The sequence below is a fragment of the Ahaetulla prasina genome, chromosome 5 (assembly GCF_028640845.1).
Source record: "Ahaetulla prasina isolate Xishuangbanna chromosome 5, ASM2864084v1, whole genome shotgun sequence".
Taxonomy (NCBI): domain Eukaryota; kingdom Metazoa; phylum Chordata; class Lepidosauria; order Squamata; family Colubridae; genus Ahaetulla; species Ahaetulla prasina.
In genome coordinates, this window is record NC_080543.1 from 148301 (window position 1) to 175864 (window position 27564).

At 45.4% G+C, this 27564-nt stretch overlaps 1 protein-coding gene across 4 annotated transcripts in view; it reads right to left on the reverse strand.

Moving 5' to 3' along the window:
* The window catches only part of PDE2A (phosphodiesterase 2A), a 243949-nt gene that overhangs the window by 89900 nt on the left and 126485 nt on the right, over positions 1-27564 (reverse strand). For all 4 annotated transcript variants that reach the window (XM_058185121.1, XM_058185118.1, XM_058185120.1 and 1 more), the window contains one exon: positions 4836-4924. In XM_058185121.1, the coding sequence (XP_058041104.1) occupies positions 4836-4924 (89 nt within the window). The remainder of the gene's footprint in view (positions 1-4835; positions 4925-27564) is intronic.

The following is a 27564-nucleotide window of genomic DNA, read 5'->3' on the forward strand; positions in this document are numbered from 1 at the left end:
TGTCTAAGTCAGTTGGGTCCATTTGTACGACCTTTCCGGCCATGGTTGTAAGTGAATCGCTGCAGTTATTAAGTGAGTAACACAGTCGTAAAATGAATCTGGCTTCCCCATTGACTTTGCTTGTTGGATGGTCGTAAAAGGGGACCATGTGACACACACACACTGTTGTGACTCCAGCCTCCGAACCTGGCCCCATACCCGACAGTGACTCTGAGAGTGAGGGGGAAGGGCCGGTAAGGCTTACCTCAGGAGCACCGATTCCTTTGGCCCATCTCCAGGAGCCAGAACCAGGCCAGTCAGAGGACGTAATGAGGCCGACATCCCCTGATTCCTCCCTTCCTCAGGCTACGCCTACAGACGCAGCTGATAATCATACTAATCAAGCTTGGATCGACCCGCACTTCAGAAGATTAGAGAGGCGTCGTTGTCAAAGGGAAGGGTGGGGCAGGAGCCCCACCCCACAGGATATATAAGGAGCTTTGGGACTGCTCTCAGTTCCACGGGAAGCAAATTAGCTGAACCGTGTTGAAGTGAGCTGAAGTCTTAATCTGTTTGAACTTTTTGGCAGGCAGCTGCGTTTTCTCGGCCAGGACTGATAGGAGCCGTGTAACCACTGGCTGTAGGCCAGCTCATTACTCCAAAGTGAGGACGGAGACAGAACACACACACACCAGGGACACTGCGACCGTCATAAATAGGAGTCAGTTGCCAAGCATCTGAATTTTGACCACGTGACCATGAGGAGGCTACAATGGACGGTTAGTGTGAAAAATGGTCTCGTTTCTCAGTGCTGTTGTAACTTCGACTGGTCACTAAATGAGATGTTGTAAGTTGAAGACTAGCTGTATTGGAGGAATTGGCTTTGGTGTTTCTAACAGAAAAGAACCACTTGCCGTATATGACTTGGCTCGCTTACGGATGTCATCTGAAATGGAATGGAATAGAATAGAATAGAATAGAATAGAATAGAATAGAATAAACAGAGTTGGAAGGGACCTTGGAGGTCTTCTAGTCCAACCCCCTTGCTTAGGCAGGAAACCCTACACCACTTCAGACAACTGGTTATTCCAATCTCTCCTTAAAAACTTCCAGTGTTGGAGCATTCACAACTTCCGGAGGCAGGTTGTTCCACTGATTAATTCTTCTAATGGCTTTCTTTCTTTTTTTCTTTTTGGTAGGATAACAGAGTTAGAAATTAAAGATTTTTAAAAAGTACTATGATGTAAGCAGCTGACTCAGACTTAGCCAACCGACTTAGTCTACGCTGTTCACTAAGCCTTTATCTTATGTAAAGGAAAAATATATAAATAAATGGGGGGGGGGGAGAAAAAGAAGTCCTGGAGTGGCTTTCTTAACCAGGCAAGTGGGCTTGTTTGCGGGGGGGGGGGGGGGCGGCAAGGGGGGGTAGCGGGATAGTGATTCCCGTGGCCAGTGAAGATTAAGAGGGGATCGATTTAACCTCCAGGGGCCTTTAATCTCCCCAAAGTCATCCAATCATCTGAATGAGGGTTTAAACTAGAGGTAGTCCTCCAACTTATGGCCACAATGGGAACCAGAATTTCAGTCACTGAAGCGATGCAGTCATTGGTTGAGCTTTCCCGCGAGCAGACCAGGGGCGGGTTCTAACTTTTTTTTTACTACCGGTCCTGCGGGCGTGGCTTATTTTGTGGGTGTGGCTCGGCGGTCATGTGACTGGGTGGGCGTGGCTAGGTGGTCACGATCCTAGTTCCCCCTATGAGAATTCCCCCATCCGGACCTTTTGCAATCCCCCAAAGGATCAAAGGAAACCAGATTCCATACAGCTCTGAATCCTTAAGGCAAACCAAATACAAGTGGTCCTCGCTTAATGGCCGGTTGCTTAGCAAGTGTTCCAATTTACAACTGACCTCCCCAGAGCTACTCGACCTCGTTTTTGGAGTTTTGATAGCCATACACACACACACACTTATGACCAGTTACAACATCCCACACATTCATGCGACTGAGGTTTTCTATGTTTTTTGCCAGTTTCCAACAATTCCTTCTGGTTTCTGGTTAAAAATGCCCAATTGGGGAAAATGGGCTTGTTTAACAACCGGTGTTCGCTTAATGACCACAAGGTTCACTTAAGGACCATGGTGTTTGCCTAACCCAGGGGTCTGCAACTTTAAACACTCAAAGAGCCATTTTTCTATTTTCTTTTAAACAGGTCTCTCTCTCTCTGTCTCTCTCTTTCCTCCCTTTCTGTTTGTGTCTCTTGTCTCTCTCTCTCTCTCTTCTGGCTTGAAATCTATGTGTTTTTTTAATTATTTTCTCCAACCACGTGTGTATTTTAGTCCAATATCTTTTCGCTTCAAGACATATCCACCACATATGGTAATATGATCCAGGTATCTGATGACACTTCCAGCATTTTTCAGATTTATCCTTAAACATTCTGGTGATTCTTGTCGGGGGGTAGATGCCACCTGTAAAACATCTAATACAAATTCTCTTTATATTTATCTCTCTATTTCCCTCCGTCCCTCCCTCTCTCTCTGTGGTGTAGGGGAAGGAAAGGAACCACTGAACTGGTGCTGGGTGGTAGGAATCTGGCGTCCAGAGGTCAACGAGCCACCTACCGAAGACCAGATGGGGGCAATCCCGCAAAAATTACACATCTCTTGTCACTTGAGCATACTCCAAAAAGCAAAAGACCTGGTTTTGCTTAATGTTTTGCACAAAATTTTAGTATGAACCACCAAAACTAAATCATTCTTTTAATAAACGGGGAACATCTATTTTTATGCAATATTCAAGATAGTCAAGAAATATCTTGGCAAGAAATTCTAGGAATGCTGCTGGTTTGGGGAAAGGCCGACGACCAGAGAACCGGTTCGGGGCAGTGGCCAGCTGGCTCTCGTTACCGGTTCTGCGAACTTGGCCAGATTTTTGCTAACGGTTCTTGCGAACCGGTCCAAACCGGTAGCAACCTACCACTGGAGCAGACCTAATTTTACAACCTGGGCCTCTGTGGCTCAGACTGCTAATGCAGTCTGTTATTAACAGCAGCTGCTTGCAATTACTGCAGGTTCAAGTCCCACCAGGCCCAAGGTTGACTCAGCCTTCCATCCTTTATAAGGTAGGTAAAATGAGGACCCAGATTGTTGGGGGCAATAAAAGTTGACTTTGTATATAATATACAAATGGATGAAGACTATTGCTTGACATAGTGTAAGCCGCCCTGAGTCTTCGGAGAAGGGTGGGATATAAATGCAAATAAAAAAAAACAACACCCATTTTTACTTTGGTTGTTAAGTGAATCATTAAGTGAATCCAGTTTCCCCAAACTTTTGAAGCTGGTAAGGAATTGCAAGTCGTCACTTTGCTTGGAACAGCTTCTATCCTGCGACAATATTTGTGACACAATCAAACATCCCATAGACCCTGGGAAGGACTCGATGGGTAGGAAGAAATGACAAAGATAGGGTAACATTCAGCTGATTGTGCAACCAACCATAACAACAACAACAGAAGCCTTGGGTCCAAAACATCGGGCACACCTCTTGAACACCATCGGCATTGACAAATTCACCATCAGTCAATTGCAAAAGGCAGCAATTTACTAGTCCAGAAGAATCGCCAGTATTTCTCAATCTTGGCAACTTTAAGAAAGGGGGGGGGACTTCAACTCCCAGAATTCCCCGGCCAGCCATGAACGATAGAGTTGGAAGAGGCCAGAAGGATCACCTGGCCCAGGGGTCTCCAACCTTGGCAACTTTAAGACTTGTGGACTTCAACTCCCAGAATTCCCCAGCTAGCCATGAACGATTTCTCAAAACCACAGCTGGCTGGGGAATTTTGGGAGTTGAAGTCCCCCCCATTTTAAAGTAGCCAAGGTTCAGAAACACTGGTTAGATCAGCGGTTCTCAACCTGTGGGTCGCGACCCCGTTGGGGGTCGAATGACGATTTGCCAGGGGTCGCCTAAGACCATCGGAAATATGGGAAGTATACTTGCGAGTCGAAGAATTGCGCTCCAATGGTTGACTCCACAAGCCAGCTGCAGGTTCTTCAAATCGCTAGCCGAATTCGGCTTCAGGCGCGATGAATTAAAAAAGAGAGAAATCTATGCTCTGATGTCTCCCTCTCAAGCCAGCTGCAATCACTCCCAATCGCTGGCCTAATCCGGCTTCAAGCGCCATAAACTTAATAGGGGAGGAGTCTCCGCTTTAATGCCTCCGTCCTCAAGGCAATCGCAAGCAGTTCAGATCGCTAGCCAATACGGCTTCAGGCACGATAAATTCAAAACGAAAATAATTTTACGATTGGGGTCGCCACATCGTGGGGAATTGTATTAAAGGGGTCGCAGCACTATAAAGGTTGAGAATCACTGGGTTAGATGATCTCCAGAGGTCCTACCAAAGTTTACAAATAAGATGCTATGCAATGGTCCAAATCTTCTATGTGACTCTCTCCTCTTCTCTAAAGAAACTACCCATCCTTCTACTACACAATAGGCCTATGATGGCGAACTTATGGCACGCGTGCACAAAGCGGCCACACGAAGGCATGTCGCCCGGCACATGCGGCTTTTCCGATTCGTCTTTGGGGTTTCTGGCACGCATGTGCGCACAACGATCAGCTGTCCTTCGCAAGCGCAGCAATGCTGAAAACTGGTCGGTGCAAACATGCCAGCCAGCTGATCGTCGGGCGCGCATGTGCGCTGGAACCCGGAAGTTCAGCTTTTCTGGAGTGCGGCACCTGACAGGTATGCGCATACACAAGCAACGTTTCCAGTGCTGAAAAAAATTCACCAATACTGTAATAGGCATTCACACATGTACGGGTATAGGTGTGTACCCGAGCTGAGCCTCACCTGAGCCGGCCCTCCTGTGGAAAGTCATGTGGTGGATCGCTGCAGGTCAGGCGAGCTTCCTCATCCAGGAGGTATACAAACACTCTTTCCTACAACGCAAAGAGGGGAAAAAAAACACATTGAATTAAATTAAGACTAGTAGTTTCTCCAGGGAATACCTGGGTATTCATTTACTCAGAGGCTACCTCGGCTGACCTGGGAAACATTTAACAAAATTGGATTTGGTTAGAGGGGGGGGTGTCTCTAGGTAGCAGAACTCAACTCAACCACCAGAGGGCAGCAAAGCCACACACAAACTCACTCCCTGCCACCCCTAGTGGCCGTGTGGAATTTTGCAGCCCCACTCTACCGTTCCGTCAGTTTCAATGGGGATAAATCCAATAAGGCAACTGTTCAGGACAGACCTATAAGGAGGTGGTCCTTGACTTACAACCGTTCATTTACTGATGAAAGTTACAGCCGCACTGAAAAAAGTGACCCACGACCGGTCCTCTCACTTATGGCCGTTGCAGTATCCCCACAGTTATGAGATCAGAATTTGGGTATTTGTCAACTGGTAGATATTTAGGAGGGTTGTGGTGTCCTGGAGTCATGTGGTCACCATTTGTGACCTTTCCAGCTGCCCAGAAAAGTCAATGAGGGGGAATTGGATTCACTTAAAGATCACAAGATTCACTTAAAAACATTCCTCTCTTTCTCTTATCTGTCTATATCTATCCATCTGTCTCTGTGACTGTCTTTTATCTCTCTCTCACTCTCCCTCCCTTGCTCTTTCTCTCTTATCTATTATCTCTCCCTTTCTCCTAATCTGTGGTCTATTTATCATCTGTCTGTCTGTCTATCTGTCTATCTTCTATCCAATCATCTATCTATCTTCCCTCCCTCCATCTACCTATCTCTGTCTATCCATCCATCCATTATCTACCTATCTATCTATCTATCTATCTATCTATCTATCTATCTATCTATCTATCTACCTACCTACCTATCTACCATCTATCTATCTATCTATCTATCTATCTATCTATCTATCTATCTATCTATCTATCATCTATCTATCTATTTCTCATTTCTCCATCTCTCTATGTCTATCTATCTCTCCTCTCTTATCTCTCCATCACTCTATCATCTATCTAGCATCCATTCTCCTCATCTATCTATCTATCTATCTATCTATCTATCTATCTATCTATCTATCTATTATCCATCCATCCATCCATCCATCCATCCATCCATCCATCCATCTACCTATCTAATTTTTGAACTGCCCAAGAGGGACTCTGGACAATAAAAACGATTAAAACATAAAAACAGGAGACCAAATGTCTGATTTAAATTTCCCCTTAAGGAGGCGCCTCCTTTCTCTTCTGCTCCTGTTCCCAAACACCTATTTAAGGGCCGGGACTTTTCCCTTTTCCCTTCCGTGATGGAAGACAAACCGAGGCATTAAAAACCAACAGTTCCCACAAGTCTACCCCTGGCAACGAAAAGTGTGATCCTGAGGTCACAAATCCATTTTTTCCCCAGCCAGGGAAAATTCTCCTGTTGGGCACAGATCAATAGCTCTGTTGAGCTGCATCTAGCAAAAAAAGATTTCTATCTATCTTGTACTGTGCAAAATTGCATTGTTAGAGAGAAGCCGGCTCAGAGCGGCCAAATCATAACAATTGATGGCGACTTCTATTATATTCCTCGAAGGGAACACAATTTGGGCAAGCACACACTTTATTGTCGTGTCGTATTGTTCAAGCCTCAAACAGCACCAGCCGCAAACAAGATTTTGCAAACAGAGGGCAAAATAAATGGAAGAAGTAAAATAAGGACAGAGGAGAAGCTCGGCAAAGATTCCGGTCCCACAGCTGAAAACTTGGAAAATATCTCAGATGGTGCATCAGTTGAGGGTCCCAATCTGGGTCAACGAAGGGCCTCTGTGGCTCTGTGGCTCAGACTGCTAATGCAGTCTGTTATTAACAGCAGCTGCCTGCAATTACTGCAGGTTCTAGTCCCACCAGGCCCAAGGTTGACTCAGCCTTCCACCCTTTATAAGGTAGGTAAAATGAGGACCCAGATTGTTGGGGGGGGGGCAATAAGTTGACTTTGTATATAAATATACAAATAGAATAGAATAGAATAGAATTTTTATTGGCCAAGTGTGATTGGACAAAGACTATTGCTAACATAGTGTAAGCCGCCCTGAGGCTTCGGAGAAGGGCGGGATATAAATGCAAATTTAAAAAAAACGTATCTGAGATGGAGAAAAGAAAATCCAATCCAGAATGAAAGAAAGAGTGAGTGAGTGAGTGAATGAATGAATAATAATTGAGGGAGGGAGGGAGTGAGGGAGGGAGGGAGGGAGGGAAGGAAGGAAGGAAGGAAGTTGAAAGAGGGAGGGAAGGAGGAAGGAGGAAGGAAAAGACAGAGAAAGAGATAGACAGGAAGGAAGGAAGTGGGAGGGAGGGAGGAAGAAGAAGGGAGAGAGGAAGGAAGAAGAAGGAAGGAAGAAGAAGGAGGAAGGAAGGAAGGAAGGAGGAAGGAGAAGGAGGAGGAAGCAAGGAAGAAGGAGGGAGGAGGAAGGAAAAGACAGAGAAAGGAAGGAAGGAAGGAAGGAAGGAAGGAAGGAAGGAAGGAAGGAAGGAAGGAAGGAAGATGAAAGATTGAAAGAGGAGGGAGGAAGGAAGGAAGGAAGCAAGGAAAAGACAGAGAAAGAGATAGACAAGAAGGAAGAAGAAGGGAGGGAGGAAGGAAGAAGAAGGAAGGAGGAAGGAAGAAGGAAGGAGGGAGGAAGAAGGAAGGAAAAGACAGAGAAAGACATAGGAAGGAAGGAAGGAAGGAAGAAGAAAGGTTGAAAGAGGAGGAAGGAGGAAGGAGGAAGGAAAAGACAGAGAAAGAGATAGACAGGAAGGAAGGAAGTGGGAGGAGGAGGAAGAAGAAGGGAGAGGAAGAAAGAAGAAGGAAAGAAGAAGGGAGGAAGGAAGGAAGGAAGAAGGGAGGAAGGAGAAGGGAGGGAGGAAGCAAGGAAGAAGGGAGGGAGGAAGAAGGAAGGAAAAGACAGAGAAAGGAAGGAAGGAAGGAAGGAAGGAAGGAAGGAAGGAAGGAAGGAAGGAAGGAAGGAAGGAAGATGAAAGATTGAAAGAGGGAGGGAGGAAAGGAAGGAAGGAAGCAAGGAAAAGACAGAGAAAGAGATAGACAAGAAGGAAGAAAGAAGGGAGGGAGGAAGGAAGAAGAAGGGAAGGAGGAAGGAAGGAAGAAGAAGGGAAGGAGGGAGGAAGAAGGAAGGAAAAGACAGAGAAAGACATAGGAAGGAAGGAAGGAAGGAAGAAGAAAGGTTGAAAGAGGGAGGGAAGGAAGAAAGGAAGGAAGCAAGGAAAAGACAGAGAAAGAGATAGACAAGAAGGAAGGAAGAAGGAAGGGAGGGAGGGAGGTTGAAAGTGGGAGGGAAGGAGGAAGAAGGAAGGGAGGAATTTATGGATTTATGTATTCATTAGAAACCACCTCTCTCCCTCACTAAGGGACTCCGGGTGGAAGGGTCGGGGTGTATCAACAGTTCATTTAGTGACCAAAGTTAAAACGAAACTGGAAAAAGGGACTGAAGACCATTGTTCACACTTACGACTGCTGCAGCATCCCCATGGTCACATGATCAAAATTAAGATGCTTGGCACCTGACTCACATTTATGACGGGTCATCCCCTTCTGACAAGCAAAGTCCATGGGGAAAGCCCGATTCACTTAACAACCATGTTCCTAACGTAATAGCCGCAGCCATCTGCTTAACTGTAGCAAGGAAGGTCGTACAATGGGGGCAAAACTCACTTAACAGCCATCTCGCTCAGTGACAGAAATACGGGGCTCGGTTGCATCACGTAAGCGGAGACCCACCTGTCTTTCTGGGACACATTTTATATGCTGTTTTTGCGATGCTTATGTGCTATTGCTCTGTATTCTGTTACGCTGCATGAAATAAACCAACCAACCAACCAACAAACCAAAGAGAGGGGGTTGCACTAGATGACCTTGAGGGGGACCCTCGCCCTCCAGAATTCCAGGCTTCTCTGAATTCCTCATATGTCAGCTTCTGTGAAGACCTATGTGTACCAACCAGGAACTTGCGAATATACAGTAACAATAAACTTTGGTTCACACCTAAACTTAAGCAGCTACGACATTCCAAAGAGGAAGCCTACAGAAAAGGTGATAAAATGCTGTACAATCAGGCCAGAAATGCACTAACAAGGGAGATCAGAGAAGCAAAAAGAAGCTACTCTGAAAAGCTAAAGAATCAATTTTCAGCAAATGAACCAGCAAACATGTGGAAAACTCTTAAAAATATCACCGGCTATGGCAAACCTCCTTCCCAGGCTGAAGGTAATCAACAACTGGCAGATGACCTGAATGAGTTTTACTGCAGGTTTGAAAGGAAACTACAGCCACCTATCTCCACAACCCCCATCTCAGACACACCAACAACAGCCAAGCCTCCTACAACTGACCCCATTTCATTGGGTTCACAACCCCTAGTGATCACAGAAAAAGAAGTGCAGGACCTATTTCACAGACAAAAGCCAGGAAAAGCTCCAGGCCCAGACAAGATAACTCCTTCTTGCTTAAAAGTCTGTGCTGACCAATTGGCCCCCATCTTCACCCATATTTTCAATAAATCACTAGAGATGTGCTATGTTCCTTCTTGCTTCAAACGCTCTACCATCATCCCAGTGCCAAAGAAGCCCACCATCAAGGAACTGAATGACTACAGACCAGTTGCTCTAACATCTGTAGTCATGAAAACCTTTGAAAGGCTAGTGCTTTCCTACTTGAAAACCATCACGGATCCGCTGTTAGACCCCTTGCAATTTGCATACCGAGCAAATAGATCAACAGATGATGCTGTTAATATGGCTCTGCACTACATCCTACAACATCTTGAGTCTCCAAAGACCTATGCAAGGGTCCTTTTTGTAGACTTTAGTTCAGCATTCAATACCATCATTCCAGACATTCTTCTAACTAAGCTAAACCAGCTACAGGTACCGGAACAGACTTGTAAGTGGATCACAAGCTTCCTAACAAACAGGAAGCAGCAGGTGAAGCTAAGCAAGATCACATCAAATACCTGTACAATTAGCACAGGGCCCCCCCAAGGCTGTGTGCTCTCCCCACTTCTCTTTTCTCTGTATACCAATGACTGCATCTCCAATGATCCATTTGTTAAGCTACTGAAGTTCGCAGATGACACAACAGTGATTGGTCTCATTCGAGACAATGACGAATCCGCATATAGACGAGAGGTCGAACGACTAGCCTTGTGGTGCAACCAAAACAATCTGGAACTGAACACACTCAAAACCGTAGAAATGGTGGTAGACTTTAGGAGAAACCCTTCCATACTTCCACCTCTCACAATACTTGACAACACAGTATCAACAGTAGAAACCTTCAAATTTCTAGGTTCTATCATATCGCAAGATCTCAAATGGACAGCTAACATCAAAAACATCATTAAAAAAGGACAACAAAGAATGTTCTTTCTGTGCCAACTCAGTAAGCTCAAACTGCCCAAGGAGTTGCTGATCCAGTTCTACAGAGGAATTATTGAGTCTGTCATTTGCACCTCTATAACTGTCTGGTTCGGTTCTGCAACCCAACAAGAAAAACACAGACTTCTATTCTATTCTATTCTATTCTATTCTATTCTATTCTATTCTATTCTATTCTATTCTATTCTATTCTATTCTATTCCCCTGGGATATAAGGGCACAGAAAGGGCTCTCTGCTAATCTGGCCCTCCGCCTCAGCTATTGTCAGTGGGACTCTCTCCGAGGTTCCCGCTGATCCGAAATTAAACTCTAATTATTGGATTAGCTCCTGGCGTCCTGGCCGTGTTGAGCATGAACTGGTATTCGGAAGCCAGCGTGCGCGCATGAGCCCAGGAAGGGACTCGCCACACCATGCTCCTGTGCCAAGGTGCATCCTTGCCCATCTCTGGAACAATTTCCAGGGCTGCCACTGGCGCTGGGCACCCCGTCGTAACTTGGCTCCCTTCCAACCCCACCCCACTCCCCTGCAAGAGCCGGAGCTGGCCAAAGGGAGGGCGAGGCGGCTCTTGGCGAGAGACGTCGCCAGCCAGTTCCAATTAGTTCCCCTTCGAGACGATGAAAAGTGCCAAGGGTGCCAGCCGCCCAACCCAGGGGATGCTAATGGCCCAGGGCCATTAGCGGCTCTCAGCAGCTGGCACCCAGGGCTGAGTCCATGTTTCCGGAGTGCCTGCCCAGATCTCCAGCATTGTAACCTCTCCGAAGGGCTTAATGGTATTTGGCAGCTCCTTATCTCCCGGTGTCTCCATGGCTAATGAGCTTGGCAATTAGATCCCCCCCAGCAGAGCGGCTGGTCACTGGGTGCCTGATGAGCCTCCCCCTCCCTTTCTCTCTCTGTCACTCTCTGTGTGTGTCTCTTTCTCTCTCTTTCTGTCATCCGTCTCTCTCTCTTTCTCTCTCTGGGTCTCTGTCTCGCTATTTCTCTCTTTCTGTTATCTCTTTCTCTCTCTCTCTCTCTCTCTCTCTCTCTTTCTCTCTGTGTGTCTCTCTCTCTCTTTCTTTCGGGTCATCTCTCTTTCTTTTTCTCTCTGTCATCTGTCTCTCTCTGTGTCTCTGTCTCTATTTTTCTCTTTCTTTCCCTCTGTCATCTCTCTCTTTCCCTCTCTCCCCCCCTCCCTCTCTGTCATCTCTCTCTGTCTGTCTTTATCATTCTTTCTCTCATTCTTTCTCTGTTTCTCTCTTTCTCTCTTTCTCTCTCATTTCTCTCTTTCTGTCACACATTTACTCTTCCTCTCTCTGTCATCTCTCTCTCTCTGTCTGTCATTTCTCTCTCTCTCTCTTTCTTTCTCTCTTTCTCTGTGTCTGTCTCTCTTTCTCTCTCTCATTTCTCTCTCTGTCTCTCTGCCTCTTTCTCTCTCTTTCCTGTCATTTCTCTTTTTCTGTTATCTCTTTCTCTCTCACTCTCTCTTTCTCTCTGTGTGTCTCTCTCTTTCTTTCGGTCATCTCTCTTTCTTTTTCTCTCTGTCATCTGTCTCTCTCTGTGTCTCTATCTTTCTCTTTCTTTCCCTCTGTCATCTCTCTCTTTCCCCCTCTCTCCCTCTCCCTCTCTGTCATCTCTCTCTGTCTGTCTTTATCATTCTTTCTCTCATTCTTTCTCTGTCTCTCTCTTTCTCTCTTTCTGTCACACACATTTACTCTTCCTCTCTCTGTCATCTCTCTCTCTCTCTCTCTTTCTCTCTCTCTCTCTCTCATTTCTCTCTCTGTCTCTCTGCCTCTTTCTCTCTCTTTCCTGTCATTTCTCTCTCTGTGTGTTTCTCTTTTTTTCTCTCTGTCATTTCTCTCTTTCTCTCTCCCTCTTCCTCATCTTTCTCTCCCTCTGAAGTAAGGATGATTCAAGCTGCAGGGAGCAGGTTAGGCTTAGGGCTGAATTTTGGTAGAGCTTCATTATCACAGGAGGCTTACAAAGAAGAAAGACTGGACAGCCTTTTGTCTAGGGCAGTGACGGCTAACCTTTTCGGCACCGAGTGCTGAAACTGGAGCCTGCGTGCCCTCCAGTGCTCCATCACTGGAGGCTTTCAAGAAGAGACTGGACAGCCACTTGTCTGAAATGGTATCAGGCATCTTGCCTTGAGCAAGGGGTTGGACTAGAAGACCTCCAAGGTCCCTTCCATCTCTGGTATTCTGTATTCTCCTCCAAGGAAGACAAGAGGGGCTGGAAAGTCTACTTAGCGGTGGTTTGCAACCCTAATTTTAAAGTGTTGGTGTTGCAACTGTTGACCAGGGTTCTGTGTGTATAAATCAGAATAAAGCTGGAAGGGACCTTGGAGGTCTTCTAGTCCAGCCCCCTGCTCAAGTGGGAGATCCTACAACATTTCAGTCAAGCGACTGTCCAGTCTCTTCTTGGAAACCTCCAGAGTTGGAGCCACCCACAACTTCTGGTGGCAAGCGGTTCCACTGATTAATTGTCCTCACTGTCAGGAAGTTTCTCCTTAGTTCCAGGTTGCTTCTCTCCTGGATGAGTTTCCATCCGTTGCTTCTTCTCCTGCATGAGTGACCATGTCAAACGTGCCAGTGTGTGTGTGTGTATCATTCCCAGACAACTGTGGTTGCCTTTAGCTAGTTGCTGCCTCATCCAACTGCCCAGCTTTGGTGCAGCTCAATGCACAAATTCAATGAGTTAATTGAACGTAATTGAGTTAGTTAATCTAATTTAAAAATTTGCATTCCTCATTTCTATCACTCCAGGCAGCACCTGATATTTTTTTTTTCCGTTCCTTCGCTCATCTTCCCCCGGTCTCTGCATGGCTTGATCTTTGAAGTTTGTTATTTTGGGTTCATTTTTTTTTTCTTGTTTTGCCGAAACGCTGCACCCTACAATCAGTCCCAAACAGCTCCTTGGCAAGCTGTGATTAATGCACAAAAAAACACCACTGTCGATCATAGCTTCTTTACTTCAAAGCTGCCGTTATCGCGATTAAATTAAACATGTTTTCAGCACAAGGACAAAATGAAACAAAATGTGTGCAGGACAAATTGGCTTAGAACGAGAAGTACTAGTGCCCAGTGCTGTTCCTGTCTAGCTACCTATTTTTGTGAATTTTACAAATTGTCTTAAGACTTGTAAAACAACAGCAGCTGCCCAACAGATCTTGGTGCTCAACTCAGACCTCGGTATATGTGTGTTTTAGCTTGTTGGTTTTGTGTGTGTGTCTTTGCATCAGTTGTGATTCCTAGGGCGTGCAAGTCAACCTTGGTCGTTTTAAGATGTGTGGACTTCAACTCCCAGAATTCTTAAGCCAGGTATGAATGATAGAGTTGGAAGAGACCAGAAGGGCCATCTAAGTCCTGTATTTCTCAACCTTGGTGACTTTCAGAGATGTGGACTTCAACTCCCAGAATTCCCCAGCTGGAAGTCCACACATCTTAAAGTTGAATTCTGGGAATTGAAGTCCATGCCTTATAAAAGTTGAATTTTGGGAGTTGAAGTCCACATATCTTAAAAGTTGAATTCTTGGAGTTGAAGGCTCCACTTGCTGGCTAGGGAATTCTGGGAGGTAAAGTCCACATACTTTACACTTGTCAAGATTGAGATATGGGAATGCCACTCCAAAATCTTTATTTTAACTTTCTCTGAATATTTTCTAGCTTAGTGTTTCTCGACCTTGGTCACTTTCAGACGTGTGGACTTCAACTCCCAGAATTCCCCAGCCAGCCATGAATGATAGAGTTGGAAGAGACCTGTCATGTCCCCCTCCCCCTCCGACGACCGGGTCTAGGAAGTCCGTATCAAGCGGGGCCACGAAGCCTCTGCAGCTTTGCAAAATTCCTTTCAGATTTCTCAGGGCAGGCAGGAATCCAAGTTGTGACTTCAGCAAACTAGATGAGACTTTGCTTGACTCAAGGTTGGAATGCCACAAGCAGGTCCTTTATATAGGCCATGGGGTGTGGCTCCATGACTCAGCACTTATCCAGGCCTGCCCCTCCCTTCCTTCTGCTGACGTCGCCTCTCAGATCTCCAGAAGCGAGGATCCTCCCACTGTGAATTCTCTTCAGCTGGATCTGCTGTTGGTAATTCCAGCACATGGCTGGCTCCCTGCTCACACGCTGTAGGAGTGAGGTTTGTTTGTTCATTCCTGACATCCTGTCCAGGCATGGGGCCAGGGCTGGAGGCTGGAGGCATGACAGGCCGTTCGTCTTCATTATCAGACTCCGAGTCTGATAGCAGGCCCTGGAGGAGACGGGAGGGTCCCGGCTGAGGAAAGGAGGGAGGATGAGGCACAACAAGGCCAGAAGGATCTGGTTGAAGTCTGCCAGGCTTAAAGTTGCCAAGGTTGGAGACCCCTGATCTAAATCCTGTATGGCTAAGTATGTCTGGCTGGGGAATTCTGGGAGTTGAAGTCCACCTGCCTTAAAGAAACCAAGGTTGAGAAACACTCTTGTAGTTGATTTGGAGACTGGCCATGTTGTAATTCGCTACCTCTTCCCGCTTTCATTTCTTCACTGATTGTAGGACATTATCTGCTCGGATAGAGCGATATTTCGTTAAATCGATTCTTCCTAAACACCCACATCATATTTCCCGGGCCATTGGCTTTCCACACAACCCCCAAAGCTTAATGGAGCCACGCTGAATGGTTAGCCAATGTTTCTTCTCCGAAATGCTTCACTCGTCTGGTTGCAATCGTACCCGTGCGATCGAAGCCGAATGCTTCCGTTTTGCTTTTGATCTGTCCCCCCCCCCCCACACACCCAAAAAAAAGAGGAAGGAAAAAAAAAAGAACTTCGTTCTGGAACATTTCAGCCCTATCAAAGTTTTCTCCAGCTCAGGGAAAAGAATTCCTTGTGAAAATGCTGTGATGGAGATGGTTGTCTGGGAAGCTATCAATCGCTTGGCACAGCATCAAAAACCAAAAACAGAATTACCCAGACTTTTAATAAGGTGTTTTAAAACTACCGAATCTTGGAAACGGGTGATAGGCCTATGTTATTAATGAGTTCATTAACGCAGAGTTTCTTTGAGGGTCTTTTGACAGCTCGTCTTCTCAGGTTTCTGCCGCTGTGAGTGAGCTGCTGCTTAGGAGATAAGCTCCTAATAAACCTTCCTTATCGTTTTGTTGTTTAGGAATTAAATTCCGCTTTCCCAGCCTCCTCACAATCTCACACTGAAGGCGCACCGTGCTGGGAACCACGTCTCTTCCGTCTTCGGCAGGTCCTTCCAGATCTCTGGGTTTCTTTCGCAGATGCGGCCAGATCTTGGGCGGTTCTAGCCGAGGGCATCCTTGGTCTTCTAAAAGTTCTCCAGGACGTGGTTAAAAAAAAAAAAGTCAGGATGGGCTACCACGATGCAGTCTAAACTGCCCTGGTTTTATGTTGTGTGGTTCAAACATTGAACAATTTTGTTTTTATTTCTTTATTTTGACCAGAGCCTGCAGCCGCTTTGGGTCTTCTAGATGCAGAATCCAATCTGGGTCAGTCAACGGGACCAGAGGTTTAGTTTTCACATCCATCCTTGGAAAACTTCTCTCTAGCGGAGTGTGTTCTTTGTCCTAGTCTGTGTGTCGTATTTATACGGTGCCTGGTTATGTGAGGCTTTTTTAAGGTATTGATTGGGGTGTTTGCTATTAAGATATTGGCTGTTGTTTCCTTCTGCTGCCAAACCCTCACCTCCTAAGTACTTGGTAAACTGGTGGTAAATCAGTAATCCTGTTGACCTACGAGGGGGCCGTTTCCTAGGTTTTAATCGCTTCTCTAGGCTGTTTTTGTCCCTGCTCGTCCAACAATCTTAGTAGCTGCAAAATTGAATGCATGTCCTTGGTCGCTGCAGTGCAAGGCTACCGATTTACTCAGGTTTCCTCGTCTGACCTCTCGCTTGTGTTCTTGCAATCTGGTGGTTTAGCTTTTTCCCCGTCTGTCTTATATAGGGCAATCCCTACAGGGGATCCGGTAGATTACATGCGGTCTTCTAGATTTTACCTTGATTTTTCATCGTTCCGGTGGGACTTAGCAATGTCCCAAAGGAGCTTTTTCCAAAAGGTGACTGGACTTTCTTGGTGGCCTCCCGAGGAACAGACTTGAACATTGCTATCCTGATGGCAGGAGATGAAGATGCAGGAGACTCTATCCCAGGGGTAGTCAACCTTTTTATACCTACCGCCCACTTTTGTATCTCTGTTAGTAGTAAAATTGTCTAACCGCCCACCGGTTCCACAGTAATACACCGTGTATTGTCGTCTGCGCATGCCTATCGCGCATTGTGGATTGGGTTTGGGGGAGGGGGGGCACCGGCTACCAGCTCTCTGTTACAGCTGGGTGGTTTGGGGGGAGATGCGCGAGCTATTCTGGGATGAGGCTTTTTTGTTTGCGGTCGCACTATAGCGTCATTTAGTTTCACTTACGTAACGTGAACTAAACTTACGCGCGGGCGATACAAATAGTATATTTTCAGAAATTTAAATTGTCACGGGGAATTTTATGAAAATCTAATGAAAATGTTTTAAAATAATAAATAATTTTAAATAATTTTTTAAAAAGTCAATTAAATTAAAAAAAAAGGAAAGTACTTCAGTATCGGACAAAACCCCTACCGCCCACCATGAAAGCTGGAACGCCCACTAGTGGGCGGTAGGGACCAGGTTGACTACCACTGGTCTATCCCATTCAAAACAAGAGAATAATAGAATTGGAAGGAAACTTGTAGGTCATCTAGTCCAACCCCCTCAATCAAGCAGGAGACCCTATCCCATTCCCTACAAGTGGCTGTCCAATCTTTTCTTAAAAACCTCCAGTGATGAAGCACCCACAACTTCTGGTAGCCAGTTGTTCCACTGGTTAATTTTCCTTGCTGTTAGGAAGTTTCCCCTTTGCTCCAGGTTGCTTCTCTCCTTGATTAGTTTTCATCTGTTGCTTCTTGTCCTGCCTTCAGGGGCTTTGGAGAATAACTTGACCCCCTCTTCTTTGGGGCAGCCCCTCAAATACTGGAATCCTTCTATCAAGCCCTTCTTTTCTCTAGACAACCAAACCCAAATCCTGCAACTATTCTTCACATGTTTTACCGTCCAGGCCTTTCATTACCTTAGTTGCTCTTCTCTGCACTTCCCCCCCCCCCACCAAAGTCTCAACCTCTTTTTTGTAACCTGGTGACCAAAACTGGACGCAGAATATTCCAGGTGGGGCCTTACTAAGGCTTTACAAAGCGGTACTAACACTTCACGTGATTTAAATTCTGTGCCTCTTCTGTTCAAATCGCCAGTACCGATTCCAGAAGCTTTATTTAACCTCCTTATAAAATAGACTAATGAGCCACAGGGAGAGGGAGAGAGAGATAGGATATCCTTGAACCGATACGAATCGTGCGGTGATATTTTCTTCTCTTTTCTTCTTCCTCCCTTCCGGCGGCCAAGCTCCTGGGGCCGAAGGCACAGATAATCAAAAGATGACATTTGGCTAGAATTGAATCTTCAGCTGTCGGTTCTCACCTCTGCTGTGATTTCACATCTGACCTGAGAGGCTTTGTAGAAAGACCCCTGCTTGTTAGAGCTTGGCCCAGCTTCCCATCTGAAGCCGAGAACGGGCAGAGGAGGGACCGGAGGCAGCCTGAGGCGGCAGGGATGGATAAGGGCGAATACCTGTAGCTCAGGTGTAGGATGAGGGCAGAGGATCTTTCTCCGAGCTTGTGGGTTGGTATGCGAACGTTTTGTTACCAGGCTAGGTCACATCCTCAGCAGAGTTTAGGGCGTGTCGGTTTTCCTAGCTGTTTATAAGGGCTTCCTGTGGTTAGGAGGTCTTGTGATGGGAAGGTCACGTCAGGTGAGGGCCACAACAGGTGAAGCTCTTGCGAGGGGTCTTGTGAGGTGCCAGGGGTGAGTCTCAACAGATGAGGGTTTTATGAGGATTGGGATGGACCTTTTGATGGGTCAGGTGAGGGTCTCATCAGGGGAGGGAGTCTTGTGATTGGTGAGGTGAGGGTCTTGTGATAGAGCACAGCCAAGAGCACTGATCCTTAACCAACCTATGCAAGGTCAGCCCCAACCAGCACTTCACCTCCCAATGACCCTCAACTGACGTGACCTCCTCATCACAGGACCCACCACAAGACCCTCACTGGTGACCCTCACTTCACCCATCAGAAGACCAGGGGTGAAATGCTACCGGTTCGCTCGGGTTTGGGAAAATCAGTAGTGATAAAAATTACCAGTTCGGGCGAACCGGTAGTAAAAAAAAGAGCTACTGGTTCCTCCAAACCGGTATTTCCGATGATGCAGCGGAGTTTAGCTTGTCTAGAAAGGAGGAAATCCTGTGTGCCACAGCAGATCCCCATCCCCAGCTTCTACTTACCTTCCCAAGCCTTCTTTTAGCACGCAGTGTGCATGCACAGCCAGCGAACTGGTAGCAAACCGGTTCAGATTTCACCATTGCCAGAAGACTCTCACCTGACCTGACCCTCACCTGATGTGATCTCCCCATCACGAGACCCTCACTTGATCTGAGCCATCACGAGACCCTCACTTGATGAGACCCACAGCTGTCACATCACGAGACCCTCACCTGACCTGACTTTATTTATTTTTTATTTATTTATTTATTTTGTCACAACATCATACAAAAAGATTATATAGTATATACACATATAAACATATATAGGAAGAAGAAAAGAAAAACAATAGGACAGGAACGGTAGGCACGTTTGTGCGCTTATGCACGCCCCTTATGGTCCTCTTAGGAATGGGGTGAGGTCAATAGTAGAAAGTTTTTGGTTAAAGCTGTTAGGATTATGGGAAGAGACCACAGAGTCAGGTAAAGTATTCCAAGCACTGATGATTCTGTTGCAGAAGTCGTATTTTCTGCAATCTAGATTAAAGCGGTTTACATTAAGTTTAAATCTATTGGTTGCCCTTGTATTATTGCAATTAAAGCTGAAGTAGTCTTTGACAGGAAGGACATTACAATAGATGATTCTGTGAGTTAAACTTAGGTCTTGTCGAAGGCGACGGAGTTCCAAGTTTTCTAAGCCTAGGATTTCAAGTCTGGTGGGATAAGGTATTTTGTTGTTTTCAGAGGAATGGAGAACTCTTCTTGTAAAATATTTCTGGACACGTTCAATTGTATTGATGTCAGAGATGTGGTGAGGGTTCCAAACAGGTGAGCTGTATTCTAGAATTGGTCTAGCAAATGTTTTATATGCTCTGGTTAGTAGTGTGGTGTTTTTGGAAAAGAAGCTGCGCAAAATTAGGTTTACAACTCTTAGAGCTTTTTTTGCTATGTAGTTGCAGTGGGCTTTGGCACTTAGATCATTTGACATGAAAACTCCAAGGTCTTTAACGGGATGGGATGACTTCCCCATCACAACCTCCCCTACTGACCACCCAAAGCCCTTATGAGCAGAAAAAAACACAAACACTGACATCCCTTAAACTCCGCTGAAGACGTTACCTAGACCGGTAACGAAACGTTCGGAAGCCAACTCACAAGCTCGGAGGAGGAACCTCCGCCCTCCGCGACGGATAATTTCGGAAAGCGATATCCTGCTTCTCGTTTTGCAAAGAACAGAAGTGCCCATTTTCAACCTCCGGCTGTCCAAATGTTGTGGGGGGGCGGGGGAATCAAAGCGTCTTAATCGTTAGATCATGGAGTTAATTAAAACCCGCAGCAATGGAGCTAAGAATGCAAATTAAAAGAAATGGGGGGGGAGGGGAAAAAGGAAGGAAGAAACAGAGGCGCGAAAGGATCTCACTTGCCAGTGATAAAGAAACCCCCCCACCCAATATTCAAGAGAAGAGAATATCTCTGTGAAAATGCTGCCTCCGTGGGAAAAAAAAATATCTATCTACAGGTAGTCCTTGGCTTGCAACCATTCGTTTAACGACCATTCAAATTTATTTTTATTTATTTTGTCACAACATCATACAAAAGATTATGTAGTATATACACATATAATCATATATAGGAAGAAGAAAAGAAAAACAATAGGACAGGAACGGTAGGCACGTTTGTGCGCTTATGCACGCCTTATGGTCCTCTTAGGAATGGGGTGAGGTCAATAGTAGAAAGTTTTTGGTTAAAGCTTTTAGGATTATGGGAAGAGACCACAGAGTCAGGTAAAGTATTCCAAGCACTGATGATTCTGTTGCAGAAGTCATATTTTCTGCAATCTAGATTAAAGCGGTTTACATTAAGTTTAAATCTATTGGTTGCCCTTGTATTATTGCAATTAAAGCTGAAGTAGTCTTTGACAGGAAGGACATTACAATAGATGATTCTGTTGCAGAAGTCATATTTTCTGCAATCTAGATTAAAGCGGTTTACATTAAGTTTAAATCTATTGGTTGCCCTTGTATTATTGCAATTAAAGCTGAAGTAGTCTTTGACAGGAAGGACATTACAATAGATGATTCTGTTGCAGAAGTCATATTTTCTGCAATCTAGATTAAAGCGGTTTACATTAAGTTTAAATCTATTGGTTGCCCTTGTATTATTGCAATTAAAGCTGAAGTAGTCTTTGACAGGAAGGACATTACAATAGATGATTCTGTTGCAGAAGTCATATTTTCTGCAATCTAGATTAAAGCGGTTTACATTAAGTTTAAATCTATTGGTTGCCCTTGTATTATTGCAATTAAAGCTGAAGTAGTCTTTGACAGGAAGGACATTACAATAGATGATTCTGTTGCAGAAGTCATATTTTCTGCAATCTAGATTAAAGCGGTTTACATTAAGTTTAAATCTATTGGTTGCCCTTGTATTATTGCAATTAAAGCTGAAGTAGTCTTTGACAGGAAGGACATTACAATAGATGATTCTGTTGCAGAAGTCATATTTTCTGCAATCTAGATTAAAGCGGTTTACATTAAGTTTAAATCTATTGGTTGCCCTTGTATTATTGCAATTAAAGCTGAAGTAGTCTTTGACAGGAAGGACATTACAATAGATGATTCTGTTGCAGAAGTCATATTTTCTGCAATCTAGATTAAAGCGGTTTACATTAAGTTTAAATCTATTGGTTGCCCTTGTATTATTGCAATTAAAGCTGAAGTAGTCTTTGACAGGAAGGACATTACAATAGATGATTCTGTTGCAGAAGTCATATTTTCTGCAATCTAGATTAAAGCGGTTTACATTAAGTTTAAATCTATTGGTTGCCCTTGTATTATTGCAATTAAAGCTGAAGTAGTCTTTGACAGGAAGGACATTACAATAGATGATTCTGTTGCAGAAGTCATATTTTCTGCAATCTAGATTAAAGCGGTTTACATTAAGTTTAAATCTATTGGTTGCCCTTGTATTATTGCAATTAAAGCTGAAGTAGTCTTTGACAGGAAGGACATTACAATAGATGATTCTGTTGCAGAAGTCATATTTTCTGCAATCTAGATTAAAGCGGTTTACATTAAGTTTAAATCTATTGGTTGCCCTTGTATTATTGCAATTAAAGCTGAAGTAGTCTTTGACAGGAAGGAAGGAAGGAAGAAACAGAGGCGAAAGGATCTCACTTGCCAGTGATAAAGAAACCCCCACCCAATATTCAAGAGAAGAGAATATCTCTGTGAAAATGCTGCCTCCGTGGGAAAAAAAATATCTATCTATCTATCTATCTATCTATCTATCTATCTATCTATCTATCTATCTATCTATCTATCTATCTATCTATCTATCTATCTATCTATCTATCTATCTATCTATCTATCTATCTATCATCTGTTAAAAAATAAGTTCTGCTTAGCAACATAAATTTTGGCCTCAATGATGGTCGTAAGTCGAGGACTACCTGCATATCTTCTGAAGCGGCTCCCAAATCTGGTTTCATTTTATGACGCTAGGAATGCCAAGCCAGCAAGCACGTTTCTATATATGATTTACATTTCCCTGCCGCTTGCAAATCCTGGGACTCTTAATTCTGAAAAAACATCTGGAGGTCACCAGGCTGGGAACATCTGCTCTCAGCTAAGGCACCTCGGGGGCTGACAGAGACAGACTGCCGTGGGCTTTGCACACTCTAAACTGGTGGTCTCGGGTGGGGATCTTCGCCAGGAGTTAATTAAATGTCTGAACTGGCTAACGGCCAGGCGGCGAGCTCGTCAATCATGAGCAGAACTGGGATTCCTGTTCATGTGCAACAACCGGCTGCTGGTGTGGAGGGGAACATTTGTGCGATGCCTCACGCATGGACGGAAGGTCCCTTTGGTGAGACTTGAAAAAGCATCGTTCGGATGTTGGGATGCTCATAGCCTTGAAAGTGGGGAAACCGAGGCACAGAAAGCAAGAGAGAGAGTCGGGCAGGGAAGAGAATGATAGAGGGAGAGAGAGAGAGAGAGAGAGAGAAAGAAGGAAAGGGAGAGAGAAAGAGAATAAGAGAGAAACAGAGATGAAGAGAGTGGGAGAAAGAGAGGCAGAAAGAAGAAGATAGAGAGAAAGAGAGAAGGGGAGAGAAAGAGATAATGAGAGAGGGGGAGAAAGGGAGAGAAAGAAAGAGAGGGAAAGGGAGAGAGAAAGAAAATAAAAGAAAGAAAATGAGAAAGAGAGAGGGAGGGAGAGGAGGAGGAAGAGAAGGAAAAAGGGACAGAGGGAGAGAGAAAGAGAGGGGGGAGACAGAGGAAGAGAGGGAGGGCAAGAAGGAGAGGAAGAAGAGGGGGAGGGAGAGAGAGAAAGAAAGGAAGAGAGGACAGAGAGAGAGAAGAAGAGATGGAGGGAGAGAGAGACAAAGAAAGTGAGAAGGACAGAGAGGGAGAGGGAGAAAGAGAGAGAGAGAGAGAGGAAAAAAGAAAGTGAGAAGGGGAGAGAGGGAGAAGACGAGTGGGAGGGATGTTTGTGTTATGCTTCTCCCAACTCTGGAATTTCAAACAAGGCCTCCTGGCCTTTCGCCCTCCCTGCCAATTTCATTCCGTCTCCACGTAGCTCCGAGTGTCGACTTGGGATCTCGGCGTTTTTGCTGAGCCTGGTCGATTCCTTCCCGCTGGACGGTAAAAAGAACAAACCATTTGATGCTCCTCTGAAGAGTAGATGAAAAGCGGCCGCTTGGCCCGCAGCACCAATCACGAATCAAATCTGCGCTAAGACAGGAACCATCAGAAAACACAGCCGCCTTCTTGACAAATCAAAGGCAACTGGAAAAAAAGCCGATGGGAGGCACCAGGTGTCTCCACCTCATCCTTGATGACCCTGGCAAGAATTGGTAAGCCCGTCCCCATCAAACACACCTGGTGAAATGAGGCTCATCATCACCCAGAATCGGAAGTCACAAAATGACCGGACAATAACAACCGTGAATGGACAGCGGTTGACAAATAGGAAACATTACTATGTTCTTCTGAGTTTGTCACTCCAGCTGAGAAACAGCTGCGCAAGGAAGAGATTGACTGACCATCCTTGGTGGAGGTTATCCAAACTGTAGGTGGTCCCCGGTGGGGTGGGATGACCTTCTTCTGGTCCTCTGCCCACTGATGGGATGGATTCCAACCGTCCTCCTTCTCCTGCCTGGGCTGATTGAGAAGGATGGAAGATCTTTGAAGGCCAGCAAGGTTGTCCTTCCGTTCTGCTCCTGGTCGAGAATGAGGCTGGAGAACCAAGTCAGGTAATCAGAAGATCCTTTAGCTGATGGTTCAAGGACTCCAAGAACTTCAGGCCATATTAGTAGTCGCTCAGAGGAAAAACACAATGACTCTTGTGTTAGAAGGGAGTTGGAGGTGAATCTAACCAGGATACCTTCTTCAGGTGAGACTACAATTGGGTGTTCCTGTAACTGAAGCTGTGTTAGAAGGAAGGTGAATCTAGCCATTTTATCTTCTTCACAAATGAAACCACAATTGGTTGCTTCCTGTAACTTGAGTCTGTTTAGAAGGAAGTTAGAGACGAATCTAACCATGATACCTTCTTCAAATGAAAGCGCAACTGGGTGTTCCTGTAACTTGTTCCTGTTTAGAAGGCAACTGTTCAGTTTCCATCCGTTGCTTCTTGTCCTTCCTTCAGGTGCTTTGGAAAAGAGGTCAACCCCCTCTTCTTTGGGGCAGCCCCTCCGATATTGGAAGACTGCCATCATGTCCCCCCCACCAGTCCTTGTTAGATATTTTCTTTCCCAGTTTCCAACTTCCAGGCCAGACCTCAGAGGGACTAACTGAGAATGCAATTCAGTTTATTTCCCAGCTGTCCAGGAGCTCTCTCCCACATCTACATCATGGTTTGGCGTGTCCAAATTCTACACACAGTGACAATCCAAGACAGGTGTTGTGGCTAAGAGATGTTCTACTGTTGATCTTTCAGGAGGAGGAAATTTTGCATTCTTCTGCATAGTTGCACACCAGGCCCTTTCAAGAGTATAATTCAGGGCAGTTGATTTACGAAGGACTCATAATGACGCTTTGGATCTCGGCTTGCAGAAAAAAGAATTTAATTAAAATACATATGTGTGTGTGTGTGTGTGTGTGCCCACGGAGGGCTTCTGCCCGTGGGACCTTCGTCAGAAATTGCGTTCTGCCGAAACAGATCCTTTCTCGCTTCGCTTTGTGATGGAATTACGACACGAACAAAGCGCTCTCCAATTCCGTGCGAGTGTGCTTGGGTGTACAAGACAAAAACGCTGCGAGAGCCTGAATCACCCCTCATTTTATTGCTCTGAATACAATCAAAGACATAATTTCAGAGTGGCAAATGGCGCACAAACGGTTGGAGGGGTTTTAAGTCTTTGCATTCGACCCCGGAGTCATTTCTGTGAAGATGTGGGCGGCCGTATCAATGCTCTAATTAACTAAATGAATAAATTCCACAGACCTACGAAAAATGGCAGAGAAACGGAGGAAAGAGTTTGAGGAAGAGAAGACAGAGATGCTAACAAGACTAACGGTCGGGTTTTGAATCCAGACCGAGAAAGTACAGGCGGGTCCTCGACTTACGACCACAATTGAGCCCAAAATTTATGTTGCAAAGTGAGACATTGCTTCAGTGGGGTTTGCCCCCGTTTTACGACCTTTCTTGCTACAGTTGTTAAGTACATCACTGAAGTCGTTAAGTTAGCAACATTGGTCATTAAGTGAATCTGGTTTCCCCGTGGACTCTGCTTGCCAGAAGGTCGCAAAAGGGAATCACGTGACCCCAGGGACGCTGCAACCGTCGTAAATATGAGCCGGTGGCTAAGGGCCCAAGTTCTGATCACGTGACCCTGAGGATGCGGCAACGGTTGCAAGCGTGAAAAACGGTCCTAAGTCACTTTCTTCAGTGCTGTTGTAACTTCGAGCGGTCACTAAATGAATGGTTTAGTGCTAAGTCGAGGACTCCATGTATAGCTTTACAATACAAGGAATCCCGACGTATTTAGCCTCGGTTTCCTAGTCAGGTCTACCTTGAAGGACTGAGGGAAACACAAGGAGACGGTGAGATGTTTCTGACTTCCTAACTTCTCCCACAAAAATGTTGCTTCCCTTCCTTCCCGGACTCACAACGCATGTTGTGTCGCAGAGCGTCTTGCTTGGACTTTGGCTTGTTGCAAGTTTCGCCCGCTGGGTTTTGTAAAAAGAGGTTAAGTGTGACGGACAAAGCCAGTCCATGACCAGGTGGACATTGGCAGGACTTCTTCTGCCCTTGCACCTCAACCTGGAAGACCAAAGAAGCTTGAATTCTAACCACGGTTCGGTTAGAACCAAAGGGAGCCATGTAGGTTTAGAACGGCTCTGATTAAAACCGTCTTGTTGTGTGAACACAGCTTACTGGGGTCAGCTTGTAGAATAGAATAGAATTTTATTGGCCAAGTGTGATTGGACGCACAAGGAATTTGTCTTGGTGCAGAGGCTCTCAGTGTACATAAAAGAAAAGATACGTCATCAAGGTACAACATTTACAACACAATTGATGATCAATATATCAATATAAATCATAAGGATTGCCAGCAACAAGTTACAGTCATACAGTCATAAATGGAAAGAGATGGGTGATGGAAACTATGAGAAGATTAATAGTAATGCAGATTCAGTAAATAGTCTGACAGTGTTGAGGGAATTATTTGTTTAGCAGAGTGATGGCCTTTGGGAAAAACCTGTTCTTGTGTCTAGTTGTTCTGGTGTGCAGTGCTCTATAGCGTCGTTTTGAGGGTAGGAGTTGAAACAGTTCATGTCCAGGATGCGAAGGGTCTGTAAATATTTTCACGGCCCTCTTCTTGATTCATGCAGTATACAGGTCCTCAATGGAAGACAGGTTGGTAGCCATTGTTTTTTCTGCCGTTCTAATTATCCTCTGAAGTCTGTGTTTTTCTTGTTGGGTTGCAGAACCGAACCAGACAGTTATAGAGGTGCAAATGACAGACTCAATAATTTCTCTGTAGAATTGTGGTTCTTTAGTGCTGGGTACAATAAGCCAGTATTTGTCAAACTTGGTGACTTTAAGATATGTGGACCGGTAGTGGGTTTCACTTACCTTTGCTACCAGTTTGTAACTGTGAGCGTGCGCGCACTGGGTGATTTTGCGCATGCGCAGAGCATCCGTGATGACTTCTGGGTGGGTGGGTGGAGCCTCCCACCGCCACCGCTGCTACCGATTTGCCCGAACCGGGCGAACCGGTAGAAACCCACCACTGATGTGGACTTCAAGTCCCAGAATTCTCCAGCCAGCCATGCGTGATAGAGTTGGAAGAGACCAGAAAGATAATCTAAGTCCAGTGCTTCTCAACCTGGGCCGCTTTAAGACACGTGGACTTCAAGTCCCAGAATTCCCCTGCCAGCCATGCATGATAGAGTTGGAAGAGGCCAGAAGGACCATCTAAGTCCAGTGCTTCTCAACCTGGGCCGCTTTAAGACACGTGGACTTCAAGTCCCAGAATTCCCCTGCCAGCCATGCATGATAGAGTTGGAAGAGGCCAGAAGGACCATCTAAGTCCAGTGCTTCTCAACCTGGGCCACTTTAAGACACGTGGACTTCAAGTCCCAGAATTCCCCTGCCAGCCATGCATGATAGAGTTGGAAGAGACCAGAAAGATAATCTAAGTCCAGTGCTTCTCAACCTGGGCCGCTTTAAGACACGTGGACTTCAAGTCCCAGAATTCCCCTGCCAGCCATGCATGATAGAGTTGGAAGAGGCCAGAAGGACCATCTAAGTCCAGTGCTTCTCAACCTGGGCCGCTTTAAGACACGTGGACTTCAAGTCCCAGAATTCCCCTGCCAGCCATGCATGATAGAGTTGGAAGAGACCAGAAAGATAATCTAAGTCCAGTGCTTCTCAACCTG